The 15135-nt window shown below is 45.0% G+C and overlaps 2 protein-coding genes across 7 annotated transcripts in view; both read right to left on the bottom strand.

Annotated features, from left to right (window-relative positions):
* Nucleotides 1–581, bottom strand: part of CATSPER3 (cation channel sperm associated 3) — a 30128-nt gene extending 29547 nt beyond the window's left edge. For all 3 annotated transcript variants that reach the window (XM_038739960.1, XM_038739959.1, XM_038739961.1), the window contains exon 1: nt 439–581. In XM_038739960.1, coding sequence (XP_038595888.1) covers nt 439–551 — 113 coding nt within the window. In that variant the 5' untranslated portion in view covers nt 552–581. The remainder of the gene's footprint in view (nt 1–438) is intronic.
* Nucleotides 582–9982: 9401 nt separating this feature from the next.
* The window catches only part of PCBD2 (pterin-4 alpha-carbinolamine dehydratase 2), a 51016-nt gene continuing 45863 nt past the window's right edge, over nt 9983–15135 (bottom strand). For all 4 annotated transcript variants that reach the window (XM_038772125.1, XM_038772126.1, XM_038772124.1 and 1 more), the window contains 2 exons: nt 11503–11583; nt 9983–10223 (listed from right to left, as the gene is read on the bottom strand). In XM_038772125.1, coding sequence (XP_038628053.1) covers nt 10128–10223; nt 11503–11583 — 177 coding nt within the window. In that variant the 3' untranslated portion in view covers nt 9983–10127. The remainder of the gene's footprint in view (nt 10224–11502; nt 11584–15135) is intronic.

Genomic DNA, 15135 nt, shown 5'->3' with positions numbered 1-15135 from the left:
ATTGATTGAATGCCTACTAGGTGCTAGGCACTGAACTGAACTACTAGGTGGAGAGGAAAGGGGAATCGTGGGATTCATCAGAAATTGCATTTCTAATAAAATCAGACAAATCCTTTTCCTGTCACCCAAATGGGAAATGGCTCACGAGAAGCAACCTGACCCAGTGAGCTGAGCACAGGGCTGGGAATCAGGAGACTTGGGTTGTAATAGCAGTTCCTCCCCTTGCCTGCTGTGTGACCTTAGGCAAGTTACTTCGTGCCTCCATTTCCTCGTCTGTAAAATGGGAATTCAATACCTGTTCTCCCTCCATCTTAGACTGTAAACCCCAGTTGGGACTATAGCCAATCAGACTATCCTGTATCTACCATAGTTCTTGGCACATAGTAAGCACTTAACAAATACTATCATAATTGATAATAATAAAAGTAAAGAACTTACTTATAGTTCTTTATCTTAGAGATAAAGTTATTTAAATTGGAAGCCGACTGCGAAGTATAACTGGAAATGTCTTTAATGTTTTCCTTTGAAATAAATAAGTTATATTCAGACATCCTTTCCGCTGTTTGCTTTCAATTTTGAGAAGAAAGCTCAGGGTGAGGGTCCCGTGAGTCTCGGTGAGATCAGGGAAATGGAATCTTCTTTATGAGGTCGCTTGCTGCCGTTCTAAACCTAACGGCACATCGGAACGTTGGGAAACACATTTAACCCAAAGATGTCCGAATACCTACCTATTATACTTGTTTTGTGATGTTCTTCTGAACAACCATCTCTCCAACAGAACATTCTTCTTTTAAACCCTTTCCCTGGCAGAACTATAGAATGACCAGCACTCTATAAGTTTACTTTATGTAAGTTTACTTTATAAGTTTACTTTAGCAAAATACTTCTTCTTTCCTCCTCAACCTCCAAAGTCTGACTTGAAAAAAGTGATTAAAGCCCATTTTGATTTAACATTAATCAATGGTATCTATTGAGCATTCTTTGCAGAGCACCGTACTAAGTGCTTGGCTGAGTACAATACCAATACCAATATCTCAGCACACAAGGAACTCACAATCTAGTGGGAGAGACAGACATTAATTATGGATATGTACGTAAGTGCCGTGGGGCTGAGGGTGAGAAAAATATCAAGTGCTCACTGGATAATGACAGGTTATCTAGTAAGAGGTAAGCATAACCCTGCCCTCAGCGGGCTTAAGGTCTAAGCAGTGGAGACCCCATCATCATTCACTGTCAATGGTGATGATCTCCGAGCCATTGGATCTTGAAGATATCATGGACCGAGGTGTGATTTCCCGCTCAGACCACTCAAGCACTTAATGATAGGAAATTTTGATCCCATGTCTGAAAATCCTCAGCATAAGGACTCCAGTTCCAATCAAAGACTAAGTCCATGGAGTCCGCCCTTCTGAATTGGGCTCCCAATGCTTGCCGCTAGCAGCTTGAGGAGCAGCATGGCTTAGTGGAAAGAGCACGGGCCTGGGAGTTGGAGGATCTGGGCTCTAATCCTGAGTCCGCCATATGCCTGCTATATGACCTTGAGCAAGTCTTTAACTTCTCTTTACCTATTTCTTCATCTGGAAAAGGGGATTCCAATACCTGTTCTCTCCTCCTGCTTAGACTGTGAGCCCTGTGTGGGACTAGGGACTGTATCCAATCTGATGATCTTGTATCTACCCTAGCACTTGGAGCAGTGCTTGACACATCATCATCAATCGTATTTATTGAGTGCTTACTGTGTGCAGAGCACTGTACTAAGCGCTTGGGAAGTATAAATTGGCAACATATAGAGACAGTCCCTACCCAACAGTGGGCTCACAGTCTAAAAATAGTAGGCTCTTAACAAATACTGTCATTATCATTACAACAGAATTAACAGACACGTACCCTGCCCATAATAACCTTACAGTCTAGAGGGGGAGACAGATGTTAATATGAATAAGTAATTTATAATACGTTCATTCAATTCAATCGCATTTATTGAGCGCTTACTGTGTGCAGAGCACTGTACCAAGCGCTTGAAGATATGTACATAAGTGCTGTGGGGGTGGGTTTGGGGTGAACATTCATTTAGTCATATTTATTGAGCACTTACTGTGTGCAGAGCACTGTACAAAGGTCACAGACCCAAGTGCATAGAAATCTTCAGGCCAGATCAAGACGGCAAGACTGTAGGAAGATGGGCTAGTGAATTTCCTGGATACAAATTCAGTAGTGATATGAATAGAAGAAGTGCCATCAGAACACTAGAACGAGGCCAGGAGTGAGTCTAGCCTGTAAGAACCCACTCTGAAACAGAGAGCTGATAAGCCAGAGGCCACATTGACCATGAGCAGGCAGTGTGGTCTGGTGGAAAGAATCGGGGAGGTCTAGATTCTGGTCCCCACTCTGCCTTGGACAGCAGGGTGGATTTCTTGGACTCTCAGGGTCTCAGTTTCCTTATCTGTAAAATGGAGAAAATAATAATAATCCTACCTCTCCTTACCTCCCAGGGAAGTCGTGAGGATAAAATGAGATAACTGATGGAAAACCTTTTGGAAAATTACAAAGCTATACAAAAATACATGGATTATTATAAGGGTGTTAGAGTTGCCACGCAGGACTGTTACATGTAGACTTTAAACTATTTAATAATAATAATAATAATGGTATTTTTTAAGCATGTACTATGTGCCAAGCACTGTTCTAAGCACTAGGGTAGATACAGGGTTATCAGGTTGCCCCACGTGGGGCTCACAGTCTTAATCCCCATTTTACAGATGTGGTAACTGAGGCACAGAGAAATTATGTGACTTGCCCAAAGTCATACAGCTGACAAGTGGCAGAGCCGGGATTAGAGCCCACGACCTCTGACTCCCAAGCCTGTGCTCTTTCCACTAAATCATGCTGCTTCTCTTTGTGGGCAGGGATCGCATCTACCAACTCTGTTGCATTGCACTGTGTTCTCAAGTACTTAGAACAGTGCTCTGCCCACAGCTCAGTCAATCAATCAATCAATCAATCGTATTTATTGAGCGCTTACTGTGTGCAGAGCACTGTACTAAGCGCTTGGGAAGTACAAGTTGGCAACATATAGAGACAGTCCCTACCCAACAGTGGGCTCATAGTCTAAAAGTCTAAAAATCATTACCCTTGATTGATTGATTGATCGGCTGGCTATGAAAAGTCAGAGACAGAAAAGGACCCACTTGGGAACGGAGTTGGAGACACTCCAGGTATCCAAGGCAGTGCTGAAAATGCCAGAGGCGGCATTAGGAGTGGACTGGCCTTCAGTGTGCTGGCGGGCACTGCCTAGGAACGAGCTCCAGAAATTCCACCTCCAAAGCCAACTGGGGGCTGCCGAAAGGCTGCCGTAAATTCCGCCCCCGGGAATGCTTTGTGTGGCGAGCAAAGCCGCAGTTGAATTTGGTCCCGAGGGAAGTTGGCTGCTTGGGCCCAACCTAGGCCTCAGGAAGCTGCAATAGCATCACTCGGTTTGGCAACGTAGAAAGCATCAACTGCTGGCGTTGTCGGGAGGGGTGTGTCGGGGTGGGGGGGGAGGATGGAAAATCCCTCTTGGTTCTCTGCCTTTTGCCACCAGCATGGAAAGTGGAAGCTGTTTTGCAGATGCTTTTGAAGTGTTCTCTCCTCCTTGCTTGGATCAGAAGTCGCCAATTGGCATTGAAGATCTTGGGCTGCTTGTCTGCTGCTATACCAGTGGGAGGTAGGTTTCCCCTGGGCTTCCTCAACCGGTCGTTTCTGCAGGAAGAAGGTGCAGGGCGGCACTCTTGGCTTTTTCCAGGGAGCCAGGTTAGAGCAAGGCCTTCCCTAGATGACAGGCCAAACCCGCATTCCCCTGGGCTTTGCCTTGCAAGAAGTCTTGCCAATTTAATTACAAAAGTTAGTGACGGGGTGGGGGCATGGGAGCGTTGGGGGGTTTGCTTTTTTTTTAATACCTTTCTGGAGGGATTTCAAATATGCAAGGAATTCTGTCAAAAGCTCGGGGACGGGAGAAGGGAGCAAAATAGCCCCTTTATCCCAAGTGTCCTGCCCAGTTGTGCAGCAAACCACAACCCAGTTCAGTTCCTGGAGAAGCTGAGGTGAGGAACAGTGGGAATTTGCCAGTTCCACCAGTGGGAAGAGGGCAGTCCCAGAGAAAACGCAAAACCAACAAGAAATCTGAGGAAATGCCATTGGAAGCAACTGCTTAACTTTTCTGTGCCTCAGTTCCCTCATCTGCAAAATGGGGATTCAAAACCTGTTCTCCCTTCGAATTTGACTGAATCCCACAGGGAACTGATGATCTTGTAGCTACCACAGCACTTAGTGCAGTGTTTGGCACATAGTGAGCACTTAAATACTACAATTATTATTATTATTGCTCTGTATTTAACCAAATGGTCCTTATAATAATAGTTATTTTTATTATGGTATTGGTTAAGGGCTCACTAAGTGCCAAGCACCGTTATAACCCCTGTGGTAGATAAAAGATCATCAGTTTGGATAGTCCCTGTCCTACATGGGGCTCACAGGCTAGACAGGAGGGAGTGGGATTTAATCTCCATTTTTACAGATGAGGAAATTGAGGCACAGAGAAGTTAAGATACTTGCCCAAGGTCACACAGCAGACATGTGGTAGATTCTGGATTAGAACCTAGGTCCTCTGACTCCCAGGCCTGGTTTTTTTCATCTAGGCCAGGCTGCTTCAGCTGTCTTTTAAAAATCTAATGAATTTATCTTGAGGGGTAAGATCCATCGATGGGAAGAGCACTTCTAGAGAAATAGCCCCGAGTTCCCAGGAAGAGGAGAACCCTTTGACTGCCCTCTGTAATAACAACTCAGGAGAAAACAAAGCATGGTGACAAATTCAAACAAAGTAATCTCATCCCTTAAAAGAGAGAGGGACCTTGAGAACAAATGAGGCTTAAGGGCAGACTCTCTGCTCCTTGACTCCAGACAGTCCTCAACACATTTTGAATTAAAATGAACATTTGAAAACATAAACCCTGTTTCAGCTTTACAACACGTCGGTTTCAACTTTACATCGCCAGCCTCCTTCCCGACATCAGAACTGGGAGTGCAGACGGTAGAGGAAGTGTATCGGAGTCACAGGGGAAATAAGGAAACCATTTTGAAAGCTGTGGTGGAAGAAGGAGTGTGATGAGGGAGAAAGTTTAGGGAGGTTTGGGGGTGGGAGGTGGGAGTGGCCAGAGGGGGAGTGGAAATGAGAAAGGGAAGGGGAAGGGAATGGGAATGGGAAAGGGAAAGGGAATGACCTGACTGCCAGGTGGAGTCAAGGAGGAAGATCAACAGGTTCATTTTACTTATTATCATTATTATTATTATTTGTTAAGCACTGTTCTAAACATTGGGGTAGATGCAAGTTCATCAGGTCAGACACAGTTCCTGTTCCACAAGGGGCTCACAGTCTAAGTAGGAAGAAGAACAGGTATTTAATCCCCATTTTACAGTTGAAAAAACTAAGGCGCAGAGAAGTTAAGCCGCTTGCCGAAAGTCACACAGCAAGCAATTGGCAGAGCCAGGAGTAGAACTGAGGTCATCTGACCGCCAGGCCCGGGCTTTGTTCACTAGGCCATGCTGTTTCTGATAATAATAATAATTCTGGAATTTGCAAGTGCTGACTCTTGTGCCAAGCACTGGGGTAGATACAGGATAATCAGACCGGGCACAGTCCCAGGGGGAGAGGGAACAGGTATTGAATCCTCATTTTACAGATGAGGAAATAGAGGCAGAGAGACATGAGGTGACTTGCCTAAGGTCACACAACAGGCAAGTGGAGAAACTAGAATTAGAGTCCAGGTCTCCTGTCTCCCGCTCGTGCACTCCATCCACTAGGCCTAGTCAGCCTCGTCAGCTACTTTGTCATAAAACCTCTCTGATCCAACATAAATACATGACTGAGGACCTAATTTAGAGTAATCTTGACAAAAATAGGGTATCCAGCCTCGGTTGATGAACCAATCCTTCATTTCTCATGCACAAGGTTTAGATTTGAGATGCAGTTCCCAGGAACCAATTGGTAAATCCGAGAATGACCTGAATTCTCAGTCTCTCCGGTGACCAACGGCATTCTTGAGATTATCCAGCAGTAATTAGCTTCCAAATACAAAAATGATGGACTACTAGAGCTAAACCCTGTATTCATTTGGCAGGGATCCTATGTAGGGTCCTGACCATCTTTTAAATGCCCCAGTTGGGGATACACCCCATTCTGCCACAACGCGTGTTTTCATTACATGGCTTGAAAGTATTACAGTGGAAGAATTGGGGAACGTTCTTCCCACACTGTGCGTTGGTTCTGCTATAACACAAGCCACACGTTCGGGCCAATAGATTCGGAAAAGGAAGAAACATGTCTGGCCTCGGTAATGCTGCCACGCTTGTCAGCCTCAGCGCTCTACTGGATGGTGTCGTGTAGTTGGGTGTTTACAACTTTATATTATTTAACACTGTGCAGTAACAACGAGTGCCCCGGGTGTAAAGCTAGTAGCTGCTAGGGCTGGTCACAAGAGTAACTCCGGAATTTGAATTGAAAAATAATAATAATAGCATTTGTTAAGCGCTTACTACGTGCCGAGCACTGTTCTAAGCGCTGGGACACTGGCTGTGTCAGACTACCTCCCTCCAGCCCATTGATTTCCACCGAATCGACGTGACTAGAACACGATTTTCCCATAGTTGGAGATTCTCCCAGAACACAAACCTCCGTGTTATAGGACAACTCCCTGTACTTAGCTAAAAGGCCCTGGCCAAAAATATTACTGTGAAAATCATCGAATAACCAAGAGGACGATGCCAATATGGAACAGATTTGTCCTGTTGAGACAAGACCAAAAAAAATCCAATTGAACCAGGAAAATCATGTTTTTTGTGTTTGCCCCAAGCTTCCCTGACCCACGACATTTTCAGAATATTGTCCGGTGTGTGGGGAATCACTCTCTAAACTCCATCTCAATGGTTAGCGGGCCCAAGCAGGCAGGATCTTCATTCGTGCATTCATTCATTCATTTATTCAATCGCATTTACTGAGTGCTTACTGTGTGCAGGGCACTGTACTAAGCGCTCAGGAGAGTACAATACAACAATAAAAAGACACATTCCCGGCCCACAACAAACACAGTCTAGAGGTGGGGAGACAGACATGAATATAAATAAATAAATTACAGATATGTAGATAAATGCAGTGGGATCGGGAGGGGGGAAGAACGAAGGAGCCATTCAGGGCGACGCAGAAAGGAGTGGGAGAAGAGGCAAGGAGGGGTTTAGTCTGGGAAGGCTTCTTGGAGGAGATGTGCCCTCAGTAAGGCTCGGGAAAGAAATTGTCTGTCAGATGAGGAGGGAGGGCGTTCCAGGCCAGAGGCAGGACGTGGGCTAGGGTTCGGCGGCGAGATAGGTGAGATGGAGGAACAGTGAGAAGGTTACTATTAGAGGAGCCAAGTGTGAGGGCTGGGTTGTAGAAGGAGAGCAGTGAGGTGAGGTGGGAGGGGGCAAAGTGGTCGAGTGCTTTAGAGCCAGTGGTGAGGAGTTTGGGATCTAATTTGTCTATCTGTGGGGTCAGGGAGTTTGTTTCCGTTTAACTCCAACCCTCTAAAAAAAATGGGGGGCGGGAGTGGGCGGTGAGGACAACCAGAGAAACACCATGGCACGTCAGAGAAAGACAAACTCTCAGGGTACCCCACTTCGACGTAGTCCCCTTCAAGTTAAACTTCAGTTAGGTTCAGCCATTTGGGGGATTCTGTCTGTCAAAATGTACCCCAGTGAATATTTACTTATGTATTGGCTACGGGATCTTTGATTTCTCTACAGCACAGCGTGTAAGTTTATATAACGTAGATGTGGACTTTATACTCTCCTCATATGATCTTCTCGTTAATTAGCAACCGTGCTCTTCTGTCCTTGCCAACATAATTATGTGAAAAATTCAATTATCCCTATTGTGTTGGTTGAATGCAAGTAAAAACATGACTGCAAATTCAGGCATTAAGACTTTTGCCTTTGCCCACCCAATAGGATAGTGCAAGAGTAGATTTTCAATCAAAATTACCTTGTAACTACCCAAGCAGTTGGTACAGTGCTTGCCACGTGGTAACAAACGCAACCAATAATTATCAGTGTGGATGTGTGAACAGGTATGAGTATGTTATGTATGAATGTGTGCACATGTGTATATCTGAAATTATGTACATATCTTTAATTTATTTTAATGGCTATCTCCCCCTCTAGACCGTAAGCTCCTTGTGGGCAGGAATCGTGTCTACTAATTCTACAGTATTGTTCTTTCCCAAGAGCTAGTACGGTTCTCTGTAAGTGCTTAATAAATACCACTGATTGACTGATATGAAGCTTTGGTCATGAAATTCATTGAGCTACCAAAAAAAAGAAATGGCTGAAAAGCAACATGGCCAAGTGAAAGAGCAGTGGACCTGGGAGTTAGAGGATCTGGGTTCTGGTCCCAGCTCTGCCACTTGTCTGTTGTGTGACCTTTGGCAAGCCACTTCACTTCTCTGTGCCTCAGTTACCTCATCCGGAAAATGGGGATTAAGACCACGAGTCCCATGTGGGACACGGACTGTGTCCAACTTGATTGGCATACCCCAGTGCTTTGTACTGTGCCTGGCCCACAGCAAGCACTTAACAAATGCCATTTTTTAAAAAACGGGGTTGGGGGGGTGCTATGGGAAATATAGATTGCTTCTCATCCCCTTTCCTCAAATGTTCCCTCATGACTCTCCATCCCCTAAACCTAATCAGGGCCTCTTGAGCCCATTGAGTTGCTGCCTCCTCCCCAAACCTGCAGCTCCTGAGAGCCCTCCAACTTCTCACGACTCCTACCCTCAGTCCCCTGCACATCTGAGCACGGCTACCCAATTCTCAGGAGCCTATCCCTCTCTGCCCACCTTCCAGATTCCCCGGGGCCACCCGTTTAATTAAAGAAAGAAGAAATAAAGATTCCTGTTAAAGAATGGTCTTGGTAAGATTGGGGGAGTTTTTCAGACCTCGTGAGTACTTACACTGAGAACAAAAAGAAGATTGCAAAGGTGAACCTTGTGCGATGTTCCCTCGCTCTCATCTCCAAAGAGCGTGGAGCAGAGTATAATTCTTTTCCACCGTCGTACAGCCTCTTTTGGAAGTACTTTCCGGTACCGCTGCAACAAATACTGTGTTGTCACCTCCGTTTTAGTGCTGCCATATACGTGTTTACACACACACACACACACGTGGCCCTATCTTACCGTCTTTCTTAAGACGCGGACAGTGCGACTGACTGATCCCCGGCTACTCATCTTAAAAGTAGCTTCCAGCTCTACGTGGGTCGGACTCAGGCTTGAAACCCACTCGGTTTTGGAGGCAGGGAGGAGGGCTTCCTGTTTGGATGGGCCAAGTTCTTTGTTTGCTTCCCGCGAGGCCTGAGCCAGAATTCCCATCTCTCCCACGGAGCCAGGTGGGAGGCAGGGAGTCAGCGGTCATGAGCTCTTCTCCTAATTTGGCTCCCGGATCTCTGGGCCCCTCTCAGGATGCTCAGATCCTTATTTGTGAAATGGGGGAGGTCTGAACGGAACTTTTGGGTGAGGGAGTAGAGTCTAAAAAAATAAATAATTCTACGCCATGTTTATCGAGAAAGAGGGCGGCTAAGGCTCTTTAATCCAATTCTGATTGGCAGCCTGGGCAAAATTTAGATGCGACTTTGGAAGTCTTAAGAATGTTCCATCAAGAAGCTGTGATCCCCTTTTAGCTATAAACACTGCTTTCCTGCACTCTGCTGCACTGCAAAATCACACTTGTGGTTTGAGTTTTAATGCTTTGAAATGTTTAAAGCATCCCCGAAATAAGTTTGTTGTTCAAGAACGTAATATTCCTGTATGATAACTAGGTACAGCTGCATAAATTACCTTTTTTGGTTTATCTTATGTGCTATTTGGAAATATAAAATAATACCAGATAAGACTAGGGTTTTGGCAATTGCATTACAATTACAACCATCTTTGAATTTGAGCTTGGAGCCTATTAAGACCCAGATTTATTTTCAAATAAGGAGAGAGAAAGAAAAGTAGAATTTATCCACCCAAGTTGCCTTCAAAATATTGCAACGTGAACACAATTCTGAGCTTCTACGCAGTTCTATTCTGTTACACAGAACCAGCAGCTTTCTCGATAAACTGAGCCAGCTTTATGTCTCTTTTGGTCAGTCCTCCACAGTCATGTGAAGTGAGAGTTATCTGGACCTAGAGAAAAAGACAAACAGACGTTTTAATAAAAAGTTGAAACCGCTGTTTACATTACTGTCATTCACTGGGGCAGATCACAGATCTCAATCTAATGTTGCATGGTCATCTTTTCGAATCTAAAACTTAAAAATAAAAAACACAACGGGTTGAAGCAATGGCCCATTTGCAGGTATGCTTTACAGGCACGCTTTGCGATTTTAAGAAACAACAAAGCCAAGAGGAAGAACCCACCATGACTAAAACAGCAGCCTCTGGGGAAATGTCCCTTCCATGGGAAAAGACAGAATCCCAGTCTTTCTTTTTGAGCAGAGGATGCTGTCTTCTTATTTCCATGCCTGCACCTCTAAGTTTCACGATGGATAAGGCCACCAAGAACTAAAGCCCGAATGCAACGGCTTAAGTGGATGCTTGAAAAAGCAGCTTTCTTGCAGGCCGATTCAGAAACGAGAATCAAGCTTCTCTCCCTAGGGAAAGTTGGGATGACACCCTGCTCCAGACTGCTTTGAGTTACACCACTAGATCTCATTCAAGACGGCTACATTTTCTCCTATGGTAAAAATGATTTTCAAAGGGAAAATGCTGAAATCTAAAATCAACCACTGGTATTTACTGAGCGCCTACTGTGTGCAGGGCACTGTACTACGCCCTTCCAGATGGAGACATCGTGGAGGGAGTCAAGCCTGGGGCAGCCTAATACCTTTTCAGTAGGCTCCTCAGACATTCACATGTTACTTCTCAAAACACGCTTCTCATTCCAGTCTGTACCTTAGAAAGAATTGTTCCCGTTGAGGATCAATTAAATGTTTACCAAATGTACACAGCTTGGGGCGAGATATGCTCGTGACACCAAGGAACTTCCGCACATTCTTGGGAAGGAATTAAACCCCTAAACTCCATGCAATTCCCTCTCCCCCTACCCGTCCTCTATTTCGGTTTACAAGAAATAACTTGGAATAAGAAACGTTTCTGTAAATCTTGTTTGCATTGAAAGCAGGGGTCTAATTTAGCCAGTGTGGCCAATAAGTTTCAGCAGAAAACAAGCATATCATAGAGAAATAATTTTGTCATTTTTAACACAGTAAGTAGGATTAAGGAAGTGGTAATTTGCTCAAATGCACATGGATTTTTAAAAAGGTCCAGAGAATGTCTTTCAAGCCACCGAATACTCCACTCCAATCCAATGGAGCTCAACAGGGTAAAGGGGGTCACAGACAGGAGGAACTGGTCTCTTCCAATTTACAATCAAGGTGACAGAAAAATAAGTCAACAAATTTACCTTATTGTACACATTGAACCATTCAGGGTGGTGATTCATCTTTTCGGCTTGTAGGGCAACACGCGACATAAATCCAAAAGCCTAGGATGAAACAAAGACGATGTTAAGGGCTATTCCCCGGCCCTCCCCCCGCCCCCAAACACTGGCCTGATATACAAGAGTAAATCAGTAGCCCAAAGACATTTTTAGAACCTTCGTATAAACTGCGGGGGGAAACTGGCCGGAAAACAAGTGCTCTTCTTAGCGGGGTTGCCCGGCCATTGGGGATTGCAACCTATCACACGACGTTAAAAGCCACTGGGTCCCAAATAAACAAACCAGAAAATTGGTCTCACCCAGTGACCTGTCTGGACAGTTTAATTGGACCCATGATTAGAGGCTCTCCAAAATAACGGGAGGGCAATTTCCCTCCAGCAGGCTGGCTCCCATTGGACCTCCCTCTCCATAACCACTGAGTCTGCCTACCTGCCTCGACCGAGAAAAGCAACAGTTTCCATGAGGCCGTTGAATCCCATTTTTTTTTCCAGTTCTCAGTTGTCTTACTGGATTGGAAATCTAAGAGACGCCCATAGAAGACTTCCCATTAAATGGAGGAATCTTTTGAGGTGCCTTATTAAATGCACACTTCATCTGAAGGGGTCACGGAGGAAGGCCCTTGACTACCTGTACAACAGCCCCTGCGTAGTGACAAGGGTGTCTTTGTACGGAAGACTATCAGGAAGAGAAGAGCTGGGTTTGGAAAAACAAGGAGGCCACTCAGGACCCCGAGGCCCCTGGTAGCCAATTCCGCCACGACATTTGGATCATGGGGGGGAAATGGGGACCTGGGACATTTTCTGAACTGGAGGAGAAACTCAACTTGAGAGAAAAAGTTTACTGTCAAACTTGGAAAAGGGAATGGCAAACAATAGTAGAGTGTGTCCCCATCATGTCCAGAAGGCAGAAATACTTGGTAAGACTTTAATATAATTGCACATTAATTACAGTGATACAATGGAATTCATGAGGAAGCCACTATTAAACCTCGCAAAATAAATACTGAACTTCATCTTCCGCAGCCTAGAAAAGCCAAAATGATTGCAGGAAATGTTGCTTTCTTCGGGGTTTCATTTGGCACTTGAGTGGCGTGAGTGTTTCACAAGCCACTTGAAAAAATCAGAAATACGGTAGCTTTCTTACAGAACGTCAATTCTCTGTCATTCGGCGCTGTCTTGAGTTCCAAATACAGCGCTGTTGAAAATTTCCTTCATTAGGCTTAAGCCCCAGAGGTTTTCCTTGTTACAAGAAAGAGGAAATTGGTGCTAAATCTGCTTAAGCTTCCAAGAGTGGGGAAACCCACTTTTTAACTGTTTGACAATGAGTTTCTTGTCTAAACCGAAGAAGAGGGAAAGGGGAAAATCAAGTCAAAACAGGAGATTTACTTGTTCAAATTCTCAAAGGTTTGCGGCACGCTGGGTAGCGGAGAGAAGAGATTAAGCTCCATCGGCGTGAACACTATGCCGCACGCAGCACCCTCGGAGGCCAATGAGAGACCGGGATCCATCAAACAATGACCATCGGCGCTCCCCAAGGCCTTTATCAAGATGCCTGTCGGCAAATCAGTACGTTGGGCTCCACAAAAAGTCAGTTTCTCCCCTTCGACACGGACCGCTACTGTTAAACTCGGATGATCAAACAGAGCTCTCGCTCAGTGGACTTTCCCTCCTCCCTTTGAACATGTGTGTGCACGTGCTTGTGCGTACATTCACACACGCGCAGGCTTGCACACACACACATCCATACACACATACACACCTTCACACACACCCTATCCCCAACTATAGAGAGAATCGATTTTGGGCCAAGAAACCATATGGGTAACAGTAATAATAATAATGATAATAATAATGGTATTTCTTAAGTGCTTACTATTTGCGAAGCACTGTTCTAAGCGCTGGGGGGGGGGTGGATACAAGGTGATCAGGTTGTCCCAGTCTTAATCCTCATTTTACAGATGAGGTAACTGAGGCACCGAGAAGTTAAGTGACTTGCCCAAAGTCACACAGCTGACAAGTAACAACCAGGTAGCTCTCAAACTACTCTCTTGTACAGATCTTTATACTCTACTCTTCCTTTATCTGCGGTTGATTTTATCTTCTGTTTTCCCCTGTAGACTGTATGCTTCTTGTGGGTAGGGATTGTGTCTGCCAACTCTGTTGCATTTTGTGGGCAGAGATCATGTCTATTAAATCTTTTGTATTGTTCTCTCCCAAGTTTTCGGCTTACAATAAGCCCTCAATAAACACAACTGATTGATTGACTGCTAGCTGTACCTGCAATGTTTCTTACTCCTGGATTTTCTTAATACTGCTTGCTATCTTCAAAGGACATCACCAGTACCTCAGGGTCCTGGAGTGGGAGTCCCAGGCAGGGCAGGGTCCTCTTTCTTTCCAATTCTCTGGAGACCAACGAGTTAAGCCTCAGGATATGATCTCGGATAGGGTCGGGATTGTCCTCCAGGCTTCGATGGGCACAGCCCGGCAGACAATTCTGACCATATGCACCACTGCGGCTTTGCGTTTAAGAGAATGGCGTCTTGGCTAAATCTGGCCCCACCTACGTGAGCGTATGAGGTAGATGATGTCCGCGGGGCCAGAGGAATACTTGGCTGAGCAAACGAAGTAAAAAAAACAACAACCAAGAATGCAAATCACTGTCCATGGGCAGCAGAGCAAGCAAATTTTTCCATTTCCCAATTTTAACACCTTTCTCCTAACCTTTCACTGAAGCATTTGCATTTAATGAAATATTATCGCAAAACTCCGATAGACCACTAAAACGGGATTCCCTCCTAATTCTCCCCTTTGGAAAGAACTCTTAATCTGGGCTGGGAGAGGGCAGCTGCAATCCTATGATCTCTCTTCCAGCAGCCTGACGGGGTCTTGAAAATATTAAAAATTCACAAATTAAAAACATCCTTACCAAGGCACATTCTTCGCATTAAAATGAAATAACTTTACCAAGGAAGTTAGGCCTATGTAAATGAAGAAAGAAGCAAAATATGGGTGGGGGGGTTTGGCCTGCACTGGGGAAGGGAGGGTCCCTGCGCCGCTTCTCGAGCTTTTGTTTTTTTTCCAATTCTCCGCTTTCCAAACCGGACTGAGAGCCTACCGCCAAGACGTGAGCGCACCCAAGCCAGTAGCCACATCGGGATGGCATCAGCACGGTCACAAGGAAGAAGAAGAAGAAACAGCTTCCCCCCCGCAAATGGCAGGGGAGAGAAGGAGGGCACCTGGGCCCTGTGACTGACCCATGGAACCCCCAAATGACCAATCCCACACCTCCCTTTTAACCCAATAACCAAAAAAAAAAAAAAATCAAACAGTTCCCCGACGAAGTTCCCAAGGTAAAATGAGCTCACACAACTCCTGGAGTAGGGAACCTGGTTCGTATTAAAATATTTTGGCTTAAGTTAGCATCTTGACATACGCCTACCTGTTTAGGTAGGGGGTTTTGGGTGGTTTTTTTTTTAGTGCCAATTTACAGCATAGTTTGTATATGATCCGTGTTCTAGTGAGCCCCAGCCATTTCAAACAAACATATGGTCAACAAATAACATATAATGGTTGATAATAGCTTCAGTCTTTCCTCTAT

Source organism: Tachyglossus aculeatus, chromosome X1, assembly GCF_015852505.1.
Source record: "Tachyglossus aculeatus isolate mTacAcu1 chromosome X1, mTacAcu1.pri, whole genome shotgun sequence".
NCBI lineage: Eukaryota > Metazoa > Chordata > Mammalia > Monotremata > Tachyglossidae > Tachyglossus > Tachyglossus aculeatus.
The sequence above is the reverse complement of the archived record's forward strand: the minus strand, read 5'-3'. Positions and strand labels throughout refer to the sequence as shown.